Below are 21809 nucleotides of genomic sequence, written 5' to 3'. Positions count from 1 at the left end.
AACCAAGTATCAGCTCATCCCCACAATGCCTACTGACCATGTCCCTCAGTGTCACATCTACCCTGTGTGTTTGGTGCAGCTCAGGAAGCATGGGCAGCTCAGCTTTTCACAAATGCTTTGCAAGGATTAGAAGAAGTTTAGGAAAGGGAAAGCAAAATCCTTCCCTATCAGCTGTGCTGGTCCTTAGCTTAGCCTGAAGTTACAAATGAAATCAATCCAAAGCATATATTTAGCAATGACATATTTGTTCTGTCCCAGTGCCACTTGCTCAGATGCTGTATCACCTTTCCTTTCCTCTTTCTTTCATCTGTTCAGCCTCTTTCAGTTGATCATCCCTCAGTGCAATGTTTGTCTTTCAGCAACAAATGTATAATGGGAATTGACCCCTACTTGAGGCTGAGTAATGGAGATAAACATAACCCAAGAACTGCTCATGGTGCAATGGCCGTGACTGGGATAGAGCTCTTTGTGGGGTGGGATATGCCTGGTGCACTCACAGCACTGATGTGTCCCACTTGCTCCTTCCCACTTCCAGAGGGAGAGATAACATCCTTTCCCTCATTGTTTCATAGAATCATAGAATGGCTTAGATTGGAAGGGACCTTAAAGATTATCTACTTCTACCTCCCTCTGCCATAGGCTGGTTGCCATCTATTAGATCAGTCTGCCCAGGGCCCCCATCCAACTTGGCCTTGGCCACCTCCAGGGATGGGGCATCTGCAATAAGAAACATGCTGCTGATGGCACCACCAAAACTATCATATACAACAAACACACAGCGTGAAGCAATCAGGAAGAGAAGTCTCCTCTCCCATGTTTCCTGCCAAACATGATGAGCACACCTGAAAGCTCATTAGGTTAAAACAGTGCTATTCTGCATTGCTCCAGTCAAACTCTAACTGGAGTTAAAGGGGGAAAATATACACGTAGAAAAGCTGCTAAGCCACAATGGATGGAGTTTGGAAATCTTTTTATGTTATTTTATATGTCCTTTGGAAGTCTGTTCTTAACCAATTGGGTGATATATGGTGTTGGGGGGGAAGGGGGGGAGATATTCACGCTACTCCTGAAGGGTCCTTAAGGAAATCAGGTTGTTGTTAGCAGGCTTCATTTGGTCTGCAAGAAAAAAGAAATCACCTTTGGGGCACTTTTTGAGGTCTGTTGGTACACAGGAGCGATTTGAATGGTCCTTTCTTTTAGAAGTGTTTATCCTGATAATTCTTTGGTTGGTAAATTCGTGGTTTGGGATTAAACATAGCAATATATTTTTAGGGGGCTGATTAATGGCCACAGGTGGATTTAGCTGCAGTGGTTAAGGTGTTTTCTCTGCCCTGCTGTCAATCTGGGGTTATTTAGATACGTGGGCAGGGGACAGCTGAGCAGGATGGGGTTCCACTCTGCCCCCAGCACCCAGACCTGCTGTCTGCTGGGAATCACAGCTCCTCACTCTGCTTGTATCACACGTTTGTGTAGAGGTGTTTTGTTCTTTTGTTTTTGTGGGGCTTGTTAATATCATGACTCGGGGGGAAAACGTGCACATAACGGTAGAACTGAAAGGAATAGAAATCTTTGCATCGGGAAAAGCAAAGCCAGTGCCTGGCTTGAGTGCGAGAACCATCAACCAGAGACATCCATCCCCGCGTGGCTCCATCGCTGACACCCCCACCCCAAAATGGGTGGGGGCAGCAGCGGAACCTCCTCACCCCCCACCTCCCAGGACCGAAGCGTTCTTCAAACAGCAGCGGAAAGTCACCGGCACCCGCCCCCCCGCATCACCTTCCTGCCGCCGAGGGAGGAAAGTTTCGGTGGGTGCTGCCCTGGGGATCATCCTCAAGAGCTGCCCAGGACGCCCTCACCCCCTCGCCCTGGGAAGGGGTCACATCCTCCCTCCCCACCGCCGCGCCCCGCGGATGATGCTCGGCACGGAACGGGTTCCCCCCGCCCTCCTCTCCCCTCCCCTCAGCCCTCGGTACTCAACCCTTGACTTTGCCGAAGGTGCCGACCCCCAACGTATCCCCCAGCACGTAGTGGCCGATCTTCACCCTCCCGTCGTGCTTCTGCTGCTTCTCGGCCATCTTCGCCCCCCGGCGGAGGACCACAATGCGCAGGGCCGGCACGGTATAGCACGACACAGCTCGGGTCGGCACGGCTCGGATCGGATCGGGCGTGCGCAGCGGGGAGCGGCGGGCCGGGCCGTGTAGGGTGCACGGGGGCGGGGATGGGGGCAGCTAATGGGGATAGGGATGGGGATGGGGGCACCTCCCCGGGAAGCACCCGCTGTAGGGTGACGGTGGCCCCAGTGTTTGGCACCTGCTTGGGAGTGACACTGAGCGCTTTTGGGGTGGAGCCTCCGAGGAGGGACGCTGCCCCTAGGGTGTACCCTGCATTGGGGTGAGGACGTTGCCCTTGGGGTGCCCCCGCCTTCTGGGGTGTGGGGTCTGTATGGGGGTGGAGAAGGTGGCAGCCTCCTGGGGGTGCTATCTGGTCATAGGGTGCACCCCCTGATGATGCCCCAAGATTGGGGTGTACCTGTTCAGAGGATGTCAAACCTGCCTGGGAGTGCACTCATTTGGGGATGCCACACATACCCGGGGATGTCCTCCTGTTGGCACACCTTCCATGGGCTGATCCTCCCTCATGGCGTAGCTTGGGGTTATACACAGCTTATGGCGACACTTTGCATGGGATGACCCCTGGGAGGGCAATTGCATCCAGTTCATAAGATACAGGGATGCTGCTTGGGCTGGGAGATGGGCAGGTGGAAGGGAGGTGGCAATGTGGGTGCCTCCTTGCTGCCCTTAGCCCTGAACTGCAGGCGGGGAGAGATGGAGACGCTGTGCATGTGGGTAAGCAGATGTGTGTGGTTGTTTTGGGGTGATGGTGGTGCCCACTGTTTGCAGCTGTAGGGATGTGGTGGTGGCTGAATGTTTGCACTTGGCAAAGCGGCAACAGGAGCCCCACGGGTCTGTAGCTGTGGTAGTACAAGGGAACAAAACAGATTCACAGGGAAGAAAACATGAACACATCAGTAGTGCAGCCAGCTGAAACCATCTCCACACCCTGGCAGTGCTGTCAGCTGCTGCTTCTCATGGGCTAACAGCTCATCCTAATGATGGAATTATCCATTCCTTTGCATTCCAGCCACGGGACAGCCCACAGTCTGTTGCTGTAATGTTGTAAATTAGATAATAACACGGCTTTGTTAAGTGGGCTGATTCTTCTTGCTGTAGTTTCTGTCTCATTAGAAATGAAAAAAAAAAAAAGAAAAGCAAACCTGTCCTGAAGGAAACACCCATTCAGCAGCCCCAGCTCTCTCCTGTAATGAATATTTCCCATTTTACTTGTTAAGACAGCTGTAACCCCAAAAGAAAGGCAATCCACACTCTAAAATAATAGGGCTGTTTGAGAAACCGGAATGGGAATATGTGTTTAAACAATAGCTGTGTGATAAAATAATGACCAGCCTGTGCAACTGTACTGCCATAAATAATAAAAAAGACAATTTAATTCAACAAATCCATTAATATAAATAAAATAGCGATCTCGGGGTAGAAACAAGAAAGTTGCTGTGATATAAAACCACGCGTAGTGCAATGAAACAGTATCAGCTCCATCAGAGCAAGAGATGTGCATCAAGGCATAAGAGGAGTTACAAATAACAATATGACTGCCTTATCTAAAGTGCACTATCTCCTGGAAAGCTAATGAAAACCCGGCAGGGTCTGTGGGCAGCTATGGGCATGTCCATCCATGCAAACTTCTACTGAGCAAAATCTCAGCAGCTCTCTTTGCTTTTTGCACACAGGAGCTTGTGGGGTTTGTTTGATCTCTGCTTCCAGTCTTGGCAAGTCCTGACTGCCTGAACGAGGCACCGCAACTAATAGGTGAGAGCATGGATGGTGTTGTTGTGGTGGTTGAGCACTCATGTTGAATGGGAGCTGCTGGATGATGTTGAGCTGCTTTGCCTTCTTGTTTGTTTCCTAAATGTTGGTGACTAAATCTTGGAGCAGACTGATGATGCACTGTGAGCATTTAGCCTGTTGGACACATTGACACTGGTAAATAGAAATATTGAGTTAATACTAATAAAGCTTGTGCTCTACAGGATATGCTTCCTGGACTTAACATTTCCAGGATCCCATTGCTCAGTGCAGACATGGCACCAGGAGGGTGAGCCAAGAGCCCAGCATACAGCAGGAACGGAGCCCTATGCCACAGGTGGGGGCATCTCCTTCATTTTCCTCTGATGTTAAATGTATTTTTGTGAGCACATGTGTTTTGTGCACATATATCTGTGCTCCTACCCATCTCATCCAGGCACCTGGAGCTGTGCTGGGGAGGGGCAATGTTGCTAGGAGATGGAGGCTCCGGTGCCTGATGAAATGCTATCTTTATTTTTGGTGTCGATCACATGAAATAGCATTTGGCTGTGGAGCAGGACAAGAATCTCTTCCCGATGCAGAAAAGAAATGTGGACTGGGCAGCTCAGCTGGGAATGGGTCAGGATGCTGCCCTTTCTGGTTCAGGATGCATTTTCCAGCTCAACATGACCAAAAGAAGACAAGGAACACCATGCGTCTATTTATACAGGAGCTCAGGTTTGGGGCCATGCCATCTAACCCATGTAAATGCCCTAAATCTGTGGATTTTCAGCAGGATTTGATTTTCTGGGCTGTTTGGAGGAGATAGTTAATGAGATAATGCAGCAGTGGGTGAACTGTGACACGCGAAATGCTTTATTTTGAATGTTTCAGGAACGACGTGCATCAGAGGCTTTAGATTTGTAACCAAGCAATTTCCATTTGTGTTATGTAACTGACGTTATTTATCGAGCCCCGTGCCCTGGCCAAGAGCAGATGTTGGACTGCAGCATTGGAAATGAACTTTCTGGAGGTTAGTTACTCAAAAACAATCCTGTGATTGGTTTGTTGTGATGTAAGCGTGTTCCAAAAATGTAGTGCACGTGGGCCCAAAGTCTGTGATGGCCTTTTCTTTTTTGGTATTAAGAGAAATCTGGATGGTATGGCGATATATGATGCTCTATTGGGGATGCATGATGTAAACCCACTCTGAGTCAGGGTGCAATGAGTTTGGTATTTCTGTCATTCCCAACAAAGCACTTCCGTAGAATGGCTTGGGTTGGAAGGGACCTCAAGGATCATGAAGCTCTAACTCTCATGCTGCAGGGCCACCAACCTCCGCATTTAATACCAGACCAGGCTGCCCAGGGCCCCATCCAACCTGGCCTTGAACACCTCTGGAGAGAGAGCATCCACAGCCACTCTGGCCAGCTGTTCCAACACCTCACAACTCTCATAGTGAAGAACTTTCCCCTGACATCTGACTGAAATCTTCCCTCCTTCAACTTAAAACCATTTCCCCTTGTCCTGCTATTATCTACCCTTTCAAAGAGTTGACTCCCCTCCTGTTTATAGATTCCCTTTAGCTAGTTAACTCTTTTAGAGAGGAAACTGCTGAAAAGAGGCTGCTTGTGCCCTTCAAAGTCTAACTTAAGGGTGAAATGAGTGATGAGATACCAGATCCCACTAGAAGTCAGCAGCAATCTGTTGCTGTTATTATTTTGTATGTGCTGTGATGGCCTATTTGGGTGTTTGGGATCATTTTTAAGGCAGATCTATGCACGAGTCCTTCTCCTGAAGTCATGGAGTTGAGCTTTTAGGCTGCATCTACAACTGCTAAACACAGTATAGATTTGGGTTGGCCTTTACCGAGCGGAAATCACAGTCTCTCTCTCCCTTCCTTTACAAGTAGAAGGCAGAACTGTTCCAAATCCTGGAAGCATAGAGGGAAAGCAATGACTGTGTGAGCTGCTCATAGCATTTCTCAGCTCCTTGCCAACTATGTCTTCTTTTAGGGCATAATCTGCAAGAGCTGGCAGACCTTCTCTTGGCTTTCCCTAATTAAATCAGCTGGGAAAGGGCGTGCTGGTGAGGAGGAGCTCTCAGTGTGTTCTCACCATTACTTTGCACCCTTCAGTTTGCACTGATGAGGATATTCTCCCTGGACTGATTCAGGAAGATCTCGGGATTTGGCTACATGGTTGATTTACCCTTTTTTGACCCCACTATAAAATGCTGTCGTGGGTCCATTCCAACTTGGGATGTTCTATGGTTCTATGATTCACAGCCTCACAGAATCAGTCTGCTATCTCCTTGCCTTTTTGTATTATTGCTCTGTATCAGTCAGGGTGGAACAGTATGTTCCCCACGTCCACAATGGCCGGGACAAGAATAGGGCTAAAATTAAACCATACACAGATGGTATTAAGTGAAGAAATGCTTGAAACGAGGCTTGGTGAAGCATCAGAATCTGTTATTTGGATGGGGCTGTGGAGTGCAGATGTTCCTGCCTGGGGCAGAGGGATGCTTTGAGGTCATCGAGCGGCTGCTTCACATCCCAACCAGGGCCAGATTTGGGCTCAGCCCCTGTGGGATGCTGGGCAAGCTGTTAAGGGCAATGTGCAATCACAGGCAGAGATGGAGGTGAGCTGAAAAAACCCTGATTCAAGATTCTCACTCAGCTGCTGCCAAGTCCTAATGCTTAGGTGGCTTTTGCTTTATTTTTGTTACTTTTAAGCTCCTCAGCTGGGAATCTGTCAGAAGTCAGAACTTTGGGTTTTAACCCAAACAGCTCCAATTTTACCAGCCCTGACTTGTGGGATGACACAACCCAGAGCAGCTCAAGCTTTAGGGACATGGTTTTATGGGCAATTTTGGTGATAGATGGATGACTGAACTGGATGTTTTTGGTGGTCTTTTCCAACCTTAATGGTTCTAAGTGTGGGTCATTGTATGGGAAATCACAGCTTGAACCTCTGATTAATCAGCTGAGGCAAGTGTTGGGTCAGCTGCGGGAGCACAGGTGAGAGTAATCTAGCTGTGTTCCCAGAAGGGGTGGAGCTCGACTCTACCTCTTCTAAGACCTCATTTAAGGGCTGACCACCACTGAGGCAGCATCTCTTGGAGATTGATCCCCAGTGGAGACTGCCTCAGCTTTCTGGTCAAGGCATTGACATTGGTGAGTTTTCCTTTGCTAATAACCTTTGACTATCTACCATCATCTTTGTTAACATCTTTATATTAGCCACCCTTACAATCATCCCCTGTGCCTCAGTGCTGGCAACATCTTTGGCATGTCCTGGTACCTGCAGCTGGGGACGGAACTTTGTTGGGGGAATTGAGTTCTGATTCCCTTTTATTTCCAGTCATGGACAGGCATCCTCTTCAATTTTAAAATAAATCTAGATCATTTCTTTTTTGATGGAGCCATAGATCTTCACACTTCAGTTCCCCATCCTCATAGTTCCTTCCTCCTACCAGCCAATGTCTGTGTGGGTATTTCAGCCTGGAAACTCTTCAACCTGCTCTGAAACATAGGTATTTCTTGAAGGCCATGGCACACAGTGGCAGGCTGCTGGCATGGTGGGTTGGCTGTGGGTTGGAGACGTTTGTCCCCACAGTTGTCTGCTCACAGCAGCACATAGCACTGTTTGTGTGTGTGTTTAATGCAAGTGTTGTTTCCCATAAATGCCCCTTTCTGGGCCCAGAGAATTGCTCTCACCCTCTCTCACCTCAGTGGCCAACTGAGAAAGGTCTCCTTCACTCAGCTGGGGGAGAGGGGGAGGATTTATGAATTGGAGAGACGCATTCCTGATGTGAAATGGGCACATTCTGCCTTCCTAAACCTCCCTCCCCTGCTCGGTAAAAGCACCATTTGTGTGGCAAAGAGCCAAGGGTTTTATGAATGTGGCTCTTGCTTTCTCCAGCTGCTAGAAACCTTTCTTGAATATGAATTAAAATAAAAGCCTCGCTAGACACTTTTAGCACTCATAATTCTGCTATTTCTGGTCTGTGGCGTGGAGTTCTTGCATCAGAAGTCATGGTTGGAGAGGCTTGAGTGGCTTCTTTCAAATATTATTAAAGGGAAGAAAACCCAAAAGATGGATGAGTTCAATCTACAAGGACCTGGATGCGATTGTGTACCCAGATTTGACATTTCCCTAGTTATTATGGCACTGAAATCTCATCTCTGCAATCTTTATATAGACTTACCCTTCAGGTACCATTGGGGGTGTGTTCTTGAGGAATTGGTCCGCCCCAGATTTGGTGCTCTAATAAATCAACTAGCAGGGAGAAGACAAGATCAGGACCGCAATCCATGCATGGGAATATCTTAAGAGGTTTTAGGGAAGCATTTTTCATTGCATCGCAGGAGTAAGAGAAAGAGGAAACCATGGTAACGGCCGTGGGCTGGTGGAGCTGGGAGTTTGCAGTTTGCAGAGGGGAGAGGGATGCTTGGTGGCAATTTGTCACCAGGCAAGCATGGGACAGGAGGATGCTCCTGGTGGGTGTGCTCACAGCACTGTGGAAGAAAGCAGTGTTTCTTTTGGGGGGGGAAGGATTTGGACTGCTTGTAGTTGGTGATTCTGTGCAAGGATCTGCCCTGTGTGCAGGGATTTTGGGTACTTTCCTGCTGAGCAGATTTTTGCCTCGCAGGCAGCCAGTGGTGAGAGGAAGAAATCTGGGGAAATGCAGAATCTCACCCACTGGGACTGTGAAGGTAAATCATGAAAATGGGGGTAGGAATGTAGTTATATGTAGGTTGTGGGGTCATTAAGGCAGAGTTGATGCACGTTTCAATTTCTCATATCTTCCTAGACTTCTGCACAACAAGGACAGGTGAAACAGCAACTCTGCCTTGTACATGTGTATGATGTGGCAACAGGATGGCTCGATTACTTTGCAGAAGCAGTAGAGATTATTCTGAATCCCAACCAGATCAGAAATAAATAACATCACCACCCAGAGACCGCAAAGTATCTGAAGGGCATTTGACACCTTTGCATGCCAACCATGCTTTCCTGGTGGGGTCATCTTCTGAGATGAAAAGCTCAGTGTCTGCAGTGGTTGTGCTGAGGCTCCCTCAGACGGATACTCAGAGGTAATTACGTGGCACTCAGGAACCTTTTTTGTCTGTGAGATGGAGGCATGTTGGAGGCTTGGGCAGCATTGTTCATGTAGGTCACCAAGCTTAACAAGGCAGCAATGAACTGCTGCACTCATTTGGGGAAAGGATGTAATTATCTAGAGGTTTTGATGGGAAATAATTGCTAAAGGCTTTGGTACATGAACAAGCTGCCATTGTGAAAGAAGTTCTCAGCTATCGACTGCTCCCCAGGAGCTCTGAGAGCCCAGGTTTACTCCGGAGCAGATGGACAGTGAGCTCCCGTGGGTTATCTTGCTTTCAAGTCTTTTTACAGGGGCAGTAACTGTAGATCTGCCAAAGTGGGGTAATGTTTTACAGTGCAGCAACACAACTGTGTGCCAAAGCCCTACAAGCAGGTTGAGGGCATATAAGTTCTCCAAATGGCAGCACCCATAAGTCTTACTCCTCTTCAACCTGCATGTCTTGCTGCTGTGTATAAAGTCTTAATGAATGTAGAGCCTCACCAAAGGGGCATTACTCATATTTTACTGATCAGAAGATAAACCCCAAATTACACATAATAAAGGTGTTTTCCCTGATTCCCAGGCTTCTGAGCTAAACTCCAGCCAATGCTTTCTTTAATAACTCAGCAGCATATTGGGAAAATAAACCTGAATCTGGCCATCCATGTTAAAAACAAACAAACCCAAAACCTCTTTCATGAGAAATAACAACCTTTTGGCTATATTTTGTGTGTCTAAGTAACCACCACCTCATAACACACTAATGATCTCTAGGCATAAGCAGCAACATTACTGTATAGCAAAGATATTACTGTATTGCTTAGGGTATATTGCATGTTAGTGCATCAATATAATTGTACAGTCTGCTTGGCAAGACTGCTTTTATAAGCAGGAATATAATTTTACTAATGTCTTATTGCAAGTGCGTGAATTAGTGTCGTTTTCCAGCTTGTTCCAATGCATACTGAAAGCAGTAGGTTCTTTTTTTTTTAACATGAATTTCAATGTATGCTGCATCAAGAACTTATGGATCAGCTTGAGAAAGGGGTATTAGAATGATCCTGAAAATATTTTCTGACCAACTCAGATGACATAAGAGGTGATGGAGTGGCAGTGGATCGACAGTTAGACTGGATGATCTTAGTTGGCTTTCCAGCCTTTATGTAGCATTTTTGGCCCATTCTGGTGCACTGTCTAATGAACATCACCTTCACAGCTGGCCTCCCCTTCATGTTTTCTCTCTGGTGCTTAGAGATTAGAACTCCTAATCTGTTTTTGTCATTTCTGAGGATCATCTACACTGTTTCAACCCCCTGTGCTCCATTGGGAAACACTTCCAGTCTGAGTTTGCCCTCCCAAATGTGAGTCTTGGGGCTGGATGGCCACAGGAGTCATACTTGCATCCTTCCAGAAATATTTGCAGACCTGTTCCAAGATGATAACATCAGTTTTTCATGAGCAACTTGTGTAGAAATCAAAACATCTTGACTAAGTTTGCTGGGCCAAGAGGCAAAATCTGGCATATGCAGATGGAAGTGGAATCTCATGAATTTCCCAGTTACACCACCATGTATCACTGCGACCCAGTGACTATGGCAAAGCTACACCAGCAACAAAATGGAGTCTCGTTATGACTCTGATGGTCATAGCTGTTCTGGGATGCAGCATCTGAGAAGTGGGAAACAGCAGCTGAGTTTGACTCTTGTTATTCGGCACATGGAAGCAGAGCCCCACTACATTGTGAGACCATCTGAGCCACACATGTTCAGCGAAGGCACTTCCATTTGGCTGCTATCTCGGAATGGGGGAAATGTGGAAGATAAATCTGAAGGTTTTTCCAGACAAAGGGAACTTATCGAGTAATATTGAAACAGTCGGCTCGGAGCCAAGCTAGGATTTGGCCCTTATTTTGAGCTGAGTAGATAGAAACTGTGGCCAAGGATCAGCTGGAAAACCACTTAACCTTTTCTTGAGATTGAACAGCAGCTTTTGCTGAGAAAGTCTGGTTTGAAATACAAGCATGAGAGAAATGGAGAGCAGTGATTTGTACGATGATGGACAGCACATCGTGTAGGACAACCTACAAACACACCTCCTGGAGGTTGTGCCATGTACAAGCATGTACTCTGATGAGGTACGGCTAGAAAATAAAAGAGGTTATAGAGGGAAAAATGCAGTTTCTGATCTTTTTCACCTCTTTTACTGTACTTTTCCTTTACCGTGCATGGCTCAGATCCTGCTTTAGGCCCAAGGTTTGCTAGGGATGGTGAAGGCAGAAGGATTATATTAATAGAATTCATGCATCCTAATACGAAGGTCTTTTATTTATTGAGTTATTTAGCACCAAACAGCCATGACTTGGGATCCCTTAGCACTGCACACAGCAGTTGGTTAATAAGGGCGCAAACATTGTTTCTGACATGTAATGCTACTATTACTTCAAATATTTTGCTAATATTCTTTAATCTCTCCTTGTGATCGTCTCCTGCGTTTTCAATTATCAGCATTTCTAAATGAAGGAATGTTGGAGTATAGAAGATTAGATAAGGAAACATTCAACATCAAGAAGCTCTTTGCTCAGGGGGAGGGCTTTGAGCGGGACTGTTGTATTGATTTGTTACACCAGAGCCTGTGTTTTATCAGCAACACATAAATCAAACGGTGCTGTGCACAACAATGTACATACAGTTTCTAATAGAGAAAGGGAGCCCGTTTTCTGAAGTGCTTCTGCTAGCTGGTTGACATGAGAGAATGAAGAGTGAGTCTTTTTTTTTGTTGCTGTTGTTGTTTTGTAAATGGAGAATGATGGAGTAGGTCTATGAGAAAAAAAGACTGAGCTCATTTCAAATCCAAGGGAAGCTGCTCTGCTCCTGTCTCCCAGTGATTCATGAGCTGTCATGCATTACAGATGGATCCAGCCCGCTCTGACAAAACCCGTGACCTGAGCACTTCTAAAAACCATGGCACCCTGGGCAGGGTCGTGCATGCAGGACCAGGAGAGAAAGCAGGAATGCGGCTCCTGCAAGGGATAGCCCATTAAGCTGCTGTGTTGCAGTGGCAGCAAAGTGCCTCAGAAGGAAACAAAAGGACTATGAGCTGCAATGCTCCTTCCTGTTTGAGATTTCATTTCATTCTAAAACAACACCTCATCAATTTAAGCCAAGCTTTACTATGACAGTTCAAAGCCAACATAAAATCATAGTGCCTTTTTGTATAGGTTTACCTTATGTTAAACTCTGTCAGTTGCCCCAGGTGAAGGATGCCCAGTTGCTTGTGTGCTGGATGACACTGAGCAATGTCTGCCAGCATCTCCAGCTGTGCAGAAGTTCTGTTTTCCCCCCACCTTATATCCAGACACGCATTTTGGGCCCCCCATATTTCTTCTCTCTCCTTCAGGACAGTGCTGTTGAAGCAGAGAAGGCAAGGGTGTAAATGGGACTACTCATAGTGTATAATAAGCCAAGCAGAGTGTAAATGAGATACGTATTGAAGCTTCAAGCTTGGCATTGCTAAGAGAGCCCAACACAAACCTTCCTCCTCCATGGGGAGGATGTGCAGCCTCCTGCCCTGCATTCTGATGGCTTGGTTTGCCCTCCAGCCCCTCCTCCAACCTCCAGTCTGGGGTCATTGCAGTTATTTCACAAGCAACACCATCCAGCGGGGCTTAAATACACAGCAAGGATGAACTTGGCCTGCTAAGATAATCTATTTCCTCATTAAAGTAAATTAAATTGGGATGGGTAGGAAGGAGAGCAAAATTTAGCCTAGTTTGTCTTTTCTGTGAAAAAGTTAATATGGCACAGTGCCCAGGCAAATTCAGCTTGCTCAATGCTGTAATGCTGTTCTGCAGCTACCAAACCAGACCTGACTTGCACCCTGCCTGAGCCAGGTGAGCAGACATGCCCTAAGGATACGTCTATGCTGTAGGACAGAGTTGAGACCTGGACTTGGTGAAGCAAACCTGAGCTCTTGGCCATCAGGGGTGTGATGTGGGGTGGGTGTCTTTGGCTCTGGGATGGAGTGAAGAGGAGGAACAGAGAGGTGTCCAACCTCAGAAAGTCCTGTGATATATTTGAGGACTGAGGCTGGATGGTGAAAGGGCATTATGGATTGGCACATGCTGTGCTCACTGATGGGATGCTCGTCCCATGGAGATCATGCAGGAAGTCATGGCCAGGTTTCTTTGTGTGAGGGCATGTAACTAGAAAACTATAAAAATAGTAGGAACAGGTAGAACTTGCTTCTAGTGAGAAGAACAACAGAAACTGCAGGTGATGGCTGGACATGATGATCTGGATGGTCTTTTCCAACCTAAATGATCCCCTGATTTCCACCTACAGAGGTTTTTTTCTCTGAGCTGAGCAGTGGACCACGAGGCAGGGAATGATGGCAAGGAGATGGAGAGTGAAGGAAGGCACTGTGGCCAAGTCCAGGTGTGAGGAAGCACCAGTGTTTGCTCACAGCCTGTTTTTCCACTGAATGCTGCCAGCCTCCAGGCTGCTTGAACACCACATGCTGTTTGCATTGCTGTCTATTCATCTGCCCCCCCTCGGTGTCCCCTGGGCTGTGCAGGCTGGGGATAGCTGCAGGTAACTGGAAATGCTGCTGGAAAACAACCCCTCTTGAGGGAATTAACTCTTGCTGCTATTTATTTTCCTGGTATGAATACAGCTCTGAGGATGCAGGAGAGCTTTGCTGATGTTTCCTTCAGAGTTTGAAATCATTTTCTGCCCTAAAGGTTTGTACCTAGAAGAAATAGCTGCTCCCAAGCACCAGGTAACACTGAATTACTACAGACTGCTGTCTGTGTGCCTGTGCCTTTTACATACAATTATGGTGAAACTGCCATCGTGTAAGCAGCGGGCTGTATGAATAACTTCATTATTTATTATTGTTAGACCTAGATGTGTGTTTTCTTTAGATCGTATCAACGCAAGAAGGCACAGTAATAATAGTCTTTTGGCTGCCGGAGAACTAGCCAGGTTTAATTTCTAAAGACCACGAAGCTTCTGAAGCACGGTGCTGTTTATTGCTTTCTTTGTCCAATCAGTCACGGTGGAGAGGGCTCTGCCTTTTCCAGCTGAGTTCTTGTACGGGTGTCCAGTCGAGTTGTGTTTGCGCTCCCTGGCTGGCATCAGCAAAAAGGTCTCTTGTTACAACCCAGTGCCAGGCTATTTTAAGGAGCAGGATTCCCCTTTTATGGAATTATTTTACATGTGAGTTTAACTCCGGTGCTCATCGGCAACTCTTTTCTGTTTCCTTTGCATGGGACATGAAAGCCAGTTTGGGATAGCCATATGAAAGCTGTCTGAGTGTTGGAAACATGAGCAGAAATAGATCAAGAAGGAGAAAGCGATCATGCCTTCTTTCCAAGGCCCTCTATTAGGAGCTGAGCGGATCAGCTGCTTTCAATGCTGGATCTCAGTATTTCGAAACAATCCCAGGGTTTTGAAAGAGAAGGGTTTTGACATTTACTGTTTGGTGTTGGCAGGGCTGGATAAAGGAGATAAAGTGGCCTGTGACAGAGCACACAAGATATCTGTGATCTGTTGTGCAACGAGAGCCAGCGAATCTGCGTCTTTGTGTGTTTAAAGTGTATTTCCTGACATTTACTAGCAATTTTAAAGGGATTTACTCTTTGCTGTTTCATAATCTCTGGTTCAGAGTAAATTTGCAGATTTCGAAGATCAGAAGAGACCATTAATGCCATAGTCTGGGTTTCTGGATAGCTCATCCACCTCACTTCATCCCCTTCTGTCCTGAGCCCAATGCTTTGTGTTTAGCTATCATTCAGAAAGGCATTCAAGGCATGATATGAAAGCAGGAAGATCAACCACTAACCCAACAGTTTGATCCAACATGCGATCATTATCACTATTTAAAATAAAATGGGTAATTTACTCCTCATTTTACTTTGTGTGCCTTTGGCTAGGAGACTTACGCCCAAACATATGAAAGCAAATATTTCCTTAGCTCTTCCAAAATAAAATGAAAGATAGGGTAGATATATATTGCAGTGAATCTGCATGGTTTCCCAGAGAAAACAGCAGCATCCTTTAGTGGTTTGATGCTGTGGTCTGCAGGCAGCCTGAATGCCTTTGTACGGTCATTTGGGCTGCATGAAAGTCCATATCGTACCTTGAACATCATTTCTTCCAGAGCTGTTTCTTCTTTGTATGCATTTCCTCTTAACAGGCTGCCCAAGGGAGGTGGTGGATTCACCATTCCTGGAGGTGTCCAAGATCTGTGGGGACGTGACACTGAGTTACATGGTCAGTGGGCATAGAGGGTGAGCTGGGCTTGGGGATCTCAGATCTCTTCCAGCCTGAATGGTTCTATAATTCTGTGATTCAGCCTTCTGAAATCCAGTGTCCCAAGTAAAATTAAAGCCGCACAGGAAAGTGAAACGAGGGGGAAGGATTGTGCACTTAGGGGGGAAAAAAAGGGTGTTTAACCATGTTCATGGAGATGTGTGGAAAGTGGGAGCAAGCCTGGCTTGACCATTGGCTGCTTAGTGGCTATATTGCAGGTTAATCTGGGAAAATGAACTGAATGGTTCACCTTGAATGAGGAATGTGAGTGCCGTCATTTTGTAATGTGATGCAAACCCAAAGTGCAGATGCCACCACTCCCAGTTTTTGGGCCGAGCTCTTATCGTAGTATCAAACAGCCTCAGTGAAAGTATGCAGAAATCAAACAGGAGAGAAAATCCTTTTCAGAGGTATAAAACAATCTTCTATTGTGAGGAGCTTGATGGTTACTGGTGAGGCTTTCAAAGAAAACAGCACTGAGATCCTCTTGATGAATAGGAACATTAATATATTAGGTATGTATTATGTAAATCCATACTTTAGTGGAGTGTTAGATAAGATAAATGGGAGCAAAGAGCAGGCTTTGAAGGTTGCTTATGCATTGTATCCAAATATCTGGCCTGGCCCTTGCAAGTCATGTGGGGCAGCAATGAGAAGGACTGCAGTAGAAGCTCTGCCCAACACATCTCCATCTTCACACAGCTCTACAATATAGGACTGCTGTGGGAACTGATGAACACCACCATTGCTCTGTGCAAGCATTCTGCTTCAGATGGGTGGGAGCTCAACAGTTCAGGCTGCCCATGTAGACTTACCTGTTTACATCATAAACCACAAACGCATTCACATCCTGCAACAAACAGCTGGGCAGCATCCAGAGGAGACATTCCCAACGTGTTAACTACTGCCAGGTAACTCGTAGACAGTTTGGGCTGCAATCTGGAGTGGAGACCTTTCCTCTGAGACTGCTGCTTATAACGGGGCTTTCATTGAGATCCTGACCCCGAAGCGTCATTAAAACATGGCACATTCTTGACTTTCAAACAAACTGCTGGGAGGTGGCCAGCATGGAGCACAGAGCCGGGTTTTAGAGGGGCTGGAGCTGCGCAGCGATGTGCCACCCCTTTCATTAGCTGCTGCTGACTGTGAAAATGCCTTCCCGGATAGGAACTGCACATAAAGGTGAATTATACAGGCAGCTCTTGAAGGCTCTGCTAATAAACACATGAAAGGATTGGAGGGAAATATGTGAAAACGCTGTTACACTGAACTCGCTTTTAATGCCACCAGCTGGGGGGAGTTAGTATTATTCAGGACTGGGTTCTTCTCGTAATTAACTCGTGTATTCAGTAATTAAGCGCTGCTTTGATTTCACAGGATGGCTCGGGTTGGTCTCCTGAACACGGCGGTGCCATGGGATGGCGGTGCTGCTGTCTATAGGGCAGATGCCGGCGGAGGGCAGTAGATGGTGCTGTTCGTCTCCTTTTAGAGGACAAGGAACCCGCAGCCTCTGAGAGATGCTGGTCTAGGGGATCTGTATCCCAAACTGGGTTTCTATGGTCTTTGCCACACCTTCGAGTGAAATGATGCGGCGTCCTTTCCTCCACTCTGTGCATTTTGGATGAGTTTTTGAGGCTTCCCCCCCCCCGCCTCTTCTAATCATGTCTATTTCTTTCTTTGAACAGTGTTGGAATCCTGTAACCACAGCACATCAAGATGATGAGAACTCAATTAAATTAAGGAGAAACACCAAGATTGTGAAACTTGGCAGTAGGGCAAGAGCTGGTTGCAACACAGGCCGGACTTTAGGTTTGTTGGCAAATTGAACACTGGTGATTGGGATGCCAGGAACAGTTCCCTGACTGCTGATCTACCCTGTGGGTCAATGGGGCACGTTCTTGAGGGCTGACCCTCCTGGCCTGCACAAATCTGCACATCCAGTTTCCCGAATGGCAGAAAATTCTACATTAAGATGACATTTGTCAGCTAATTCTTTCTAAGAAATTAACTGGGCATTCATGAGGCTTAGACTTACAGTATTATAGAATCATTAAGTTTGGAAAAGAGCACCAGGACCAGCGAGTCCAACTGTCAACACATCCCCACTGAGCTCACCAACTACATCCCTCTGTGCCACCCCTCAGTGGCACCAGGGAGGGAAGAATTAGGCTCCTTCTGGATCCCACTTGTATCTACCTCCCTCACTGTAGGGACAGACACAAGCCCAAACTTGGCAAACATTTCCTACCAGGGCAGCCACCACTGTGCATGTTGGATGATGAGGCACCAGTGGGTGCAAGAAAACCCTAAAACCCACAGGGGCCAGGCTGGCAATGCCCCACATCCCTCCGTGCTTCTCAGCCCTTCTGCTGATGTTCTGCAGAAGAGCAGCAGCTGATGGTGCTAAAAATACCCTTGTGCAGGGTAGCAGTGGTTCAGCTCTGGGCTTCCCAGAAGAGTGTTGATATTTCAACCTTGTGACTCCAGCTCAGGCCACCTGATGAGCAGCATGCAACTTTGCTCTGATTTCCCCATTTGGTAGGGAACAATCTCAGTAACGGACGGATAAGTCAGCAAACAGCATAGTTTGCTTTCTTATTTTAGGTCTTCCATAGACATAGACATGAATGACTTTGAAATACAGGCAACACCTGGTCCTTCCCTGCTGTCACATTGTCCCCTTGACAGAAAAGCAAAGGAGATTCCTATATAAAACCCCTCTGTAGGTCAGAGGAGGCAGCAGTAAATGTATGCCAAGCATCCAACCACTGCAACTTCACTTTGCCCATTGCACCTGGGGCAAAATGAGAGGGAGTCCCCCAATCTGTAAAGCTAACCCCACAAAATACCCCAGGCACCAGCTGAGAGCACTAAATGTCACTGGAGTGCTCTGTTCCCAAAGCAAACCCTACTGGCACATCCCTCTGACACGTTCTAGAGAAGAAAAAGTAAAACCAGGAACTCTTTGACTTCTTTTTTTTGCAGAACTCTGACCTTTTGACCTGAATCACGACGAGTGGTTATGAGGAAGGGCTGCTCTCACTACTATAGCCATGCAATGAACAGATTTCCACAGGGTGGCTGAAGTTGTGTCCTGAGATATGAGGGATGCAAGCATCCTAACCCTGCTCTATTTTGTACTACAAGACTGGTCTTAGAGGAGAGGAAAAGCTGAGCCCTAAAAGGGAGGCCGGTGCGTGGTGTATCCAATAATTGCATTTATGAATAAACAAGTATTACCAATGAATCTCTTGCATTTTATTGACCCAGGCACAGAGGCTGCTTTTTGGCACTGATGACTTGCTCAGTTCACGCTTGACAATGGGGAATTGTAGTGGCTGTTCCCTTAAGAAATCATCCAAGATTGGGATTTATTTGTGCACCATTGCTTGCATCAATTAACAGCACAATCTTTTTGTTATGAAAACGCAAACATTAGTAGCCTAAGGAGCCCTGTAAATGCAAATATAAAACTTTAATTTCAGTAACCCCCACTTTCCCTTCAAGTACAATAAAGGCTCTTTTTTTTTTTTTCTCTTCATTTATTATTGTAATTATTATTATTATTCCTCTTTCTCTTCACTTTAAAATTGAGTTTAACCCAGGGGACTTCAACAGGGATTGTTTTCCATCTGCAGATATGGGGTGGCTGCAGCCAGTGCTGGGATCTGCGGGTTCCTTGGGGCAGGTCAGTGCCAAGCATGGGGAGGGGAGCAGGGCCAGGCATTGGGGCCAGCCCTGGGCAGGGCATCATTCCCATGTGATGATTCTTTCCACTCGCTCCAGGCAGCTGGAGAGCCTAAATTTGGCATCCATGTTTCTGCTGCAGGAATGAGGAGAGAGAGAGAGACCTTGAGAAGTGCCCTTGGCCATGGCCCCGCTTGGGTGACCATCGCTGCAGGGAATGATCTGGGGTCAAAACTGATGGTTTTACTATGAGGTGGTATGAAAGATAGAGCTGCCTTCTCAAAAGCGAGGTGGGAGATGGCACCTGAGTCCACGATGAAAGAACTGGACAAAAATCCAAGGTCTGCTTTCCACTTTCTTTTTGACAACACACATAACAGCCGCTTTGTTTTTCCTCCCATGTTGGCCCAAATGTGCCCAGGAATGTGTCTAAACAGACTCCTGGGAAACCTGCCCTCAGCAAGGTGCTGTCTGCAGCTCCTCAGGTTCCCCAGCATGCAGAGGGGAGCTAAGTGGAAAAGAAGAGGTCAGATGCTGACCTGAACGCATCCTTGGGCACCCATATGCTCTACCCACTGTCCCTACCTCCCTGCTTAGAGCAAGCAGAATAGCCATCCCACCTCCAGCTGAGGTTCATGGGAAACACATTGTTAGCATCCTTAGCAATTTCTAATTAGACTAAAGGGGTAATTAGACAAGGTACCATCCCTCCCCTGTTATCCCCCATTATCATTACCCTCATTTTACAAAGGTGGTGGTGCTGCTGCAGTGGGACAAGGCTGCTATGACTCAGTGGTGGTACTCAGCCTTCACCAAACCATCCACTGACTGTTGCATTAGGCATCATTAGATGCCTTTTTCCAGCCTTAATGATTCCACAATCCTTCAGCCCCATGTACCTCAAGATGGCTGTTGGGGTCCCTGCCTACCCCATGTGCTGCATCCCCTGCTAAAGGATCTCAGCGCATGGAGCAGAGCTGAAGGGGGGTGGGGGGAAGAAAGAAAAGAAAGGGTAAAAAAAAGGTATTTGCCACCACTTTGCGTCATAATCACCTTTTGGAATCCTCCCTTGTAGTGCTGGTCGTTTCTCCTTCCCCCTCTCCCTCCTATTGCGCTTTTCCACCTTATGAACGCTAGAGGCTCCCTCCTTCCTTCTGCTCGGCGAACAAACTTTTAGTTCCTGACTCTCTCTCCCCCTCTTTTATTTTTTTTAAAACTTCCCTCAGGAAAAAAATGTGGCCTTAATTATGTATGTAAAATGTCAGAAGTAGGGAAGCAGGAAAGGGGCCGTGCTTACTTGGATGTCCCATCCGAAGCGCAGTGACTGCCCTTTTGGTGGGTTGGGTAGTTTTTTTTTTCTTTGCTTTCCCATTTTTTTTTTCTCCCCCCTCTTTTCTTTTTTTTTTAACGAAGGGGTGGAAAGGATTTCGCGAAATAAAAGTGCAGCACTAAAGCCGGTGGTTCCCAGAGCGGCCGGGGCGGGCGCGTCGGGAGCCCCCAACGCAGCGCAGCGCGGAACCCACCTGCCCCCAACAACAGCGCGCAGCGCTCCGCACCTTTTTCCCCCTCCGCGTAACCCACCCGCGCTCCTCTCTATTTTTATCCCTCGACTTTACCTCCAGGACATTTTTTCACCGCCTTGGGACACCCGCAAACTCTCCCCCTTCCCTCCCGCTCCTGGTTGTTGTTGTTTTGTTATTATTATTATTATTTTTTGGTGGTTTCTGGTGTTTTTTTCATATTAATTTTTTGGTGTTTTTCTACTCATTTTCACTTTGTTTTGCTGTATTTTTTTTTTTCCCAAGCTTTTTTTTTTTTTTTTTTCTCGCGGTGGTGGTTTTTGGGAAGACCCCGCCCGCGTTTCTCCCTCCCGTGCCCCAGCGGAGAGGCCGGGAGAGCGGGCAGCACCTCCCCGGCTCACCGCGTGCGGGCTCGGCTCGGCGCGGCCCGGCACAGCACGGCACGGCTCGGGCGTTCGCCCCCGATAATGCAGAGCTACAAGTACGACAAGGCGATCGCGCCGGAGAGCAAGAATGGGGGCAGCCCGGCGCTGAACAACAACCCGGCCAAGGGCAGCAGCAAGAAAGTCCTGCTCATCTGCCTCGACTTCCTCTGCCTCGTCATGGGTGAGCTGCCGCGGAGCTGCTCCGTGCCCCATCTCCTTTCTTTCCTCTCCTCTCTCCGGGTTTCTCGCTCCGGGTCCCGCTGGGTTAGAGCCGGACCGCGAACAAAAGGGGCACGGAGAGGAGCCGGGGAGCCCTCCCCCTCTGGAAGCAGCCCCCATCCTCACTGCCTAACACAAACAACCCACCGCACAACGCTACATTTCCCCTCCTCTTTGTGTTTTTTTCCCTCCTGTTTCTCTTTGTATCGTTCTTTTAGTTACTTTTAGTTACTTATCTCCTCGCTTCCCCCCGCCGGTGCCGCGTTCTCCCCTCGCAGGGCAAAGTAAAGGACGGCTTTGTGGGGGGTGGGAGGCACAACCGGACGGGTTGGGGGTGCCCCAGGAGTGGATCCGCGCTGCAGCTCCAGGTGGAGGCAGTGCGCTCCGCATCGGCCGAAGAGGGGAACTTTTCCCCTCTCAGCTCTTTCTTGCTGCTCGGTTATAACAGCGGGTCCGGCTTTCCTCGAGCGGCGTCGGTTTAAAGGCTGCTTTGAAACGCTCGCGAGCATCCCTTGGTCACACCGGTGGAGCTTGGCTTTTAGAAGTGGCACGGCGTGCACAGGCCGCCTCCAAGAGGTTTTTCACTCCAAAACATCCACCGTTGGACTCTGGTTGCGATGCTGAATGTTTAATTGACAGATGCAGGCAGGGGAAATCAACCGGCTTCCAACAAAGAGA

General features: G+C 47.4%; 2 protein-coding genes and 2 long non-coding RNA genes across 6 annotated transcripts in view; 2 read left to right on the top strand and 2 right to left on the bottom strand.

The window, feature by feature from the left end:
* Nucleotides 1-2110, bottom strand: part of PRKAA2 (protein kinase AMP-activated catalytic subunit alpha 2) — a 19364-nt gene extending 17254 nt beyond the window's left edge. Inside the window, exon 1 of one of the 2 annotated variants that reach the window (XM_015870677.2) lies at nucleotides 1979-2110. In XM_015870677.2, the coding sequence (XP_015726163.1) occupies nucleotides 1979-2075 (97 nt within the window). In that variant the 5' untranslated portion in view covers nucleotides 2076-2110. The remainder of the gene's footprint in view (nucleotides 1-1978) is intronic. The other variant, XM_032446418.1, reaches the window with a different exon arrangement.
* On the top strand, nucleotides 1063-18755 carry LOC107317706. Of its 2 annotated transcripts, none has more exons than XR_001556994.2 (6): nucleotides 1063-1805; nucleotides 3806-3884; nucleotides 4106-4218; nucleotides 4755-4893; nucleotides 16966-17089; nucleotides 18266-18755. It is a non-coding gene; the product is annotated as an uncharacterized LOC107317706 (long non-coding RNA). The 2 variants fall into 2 exon arrangements; XR_001556995.2 differs by lacking the exon at nucleotides 1063-1805 and adding an exon at nucleotides 2006-2118.
* Nucleotides 18390-21809, bottom strand: LOC116653799. The gene is made up of 2 exons (XR_004308265.1): nucleotides 21354-21809; nucleotides 18390-19103 (listed from the first exon to the last, which is right to left on the bottom strand). It is a non-coding gene; the product is annotated as an uncharacterized LOC116653799 (long non-coding RNA).
* Nucleotides 20050-21809, top strand: part of PLPP3 (phospholipid phosphatase 3) — a 41928-nt gene continuing 40168 nt past the window's right edge. Inside the window, exon 1 of the mRNA XM_015870679.2 lies at nucleotides 20050-21093. Within this exon, the coding sequence (XP_015726165.1) occupies nucleotides 20955-21093 (139 nt within the window). The 5' untranslated portion in view covers nucleotides 20050-20954. The remainder of the gene's footprint in view (nucleotides 21094-21809) is intronic.

Source organism: Coturnix japonica, chromosome 8 (assembly GCF_001577835.2).
Source record: "Coturnix japonica isolate 7356 chromosome 8, Coturnix japonica 2.1, whole genome shotgun sequence".
In the NCBI taxonomy this organism is placed as follows: domain Eukaryota; kingdom Metazoa; phylum Chordata; class Aves; order Galliformes; family Phasianidae; genus Coturnix; species Coturnix japonica.
The sequence above is the reverse complement of the archived record's forward strand: the minus strand, read 5'-3'. Positions and strand labels throughout refer to the sequence as shown.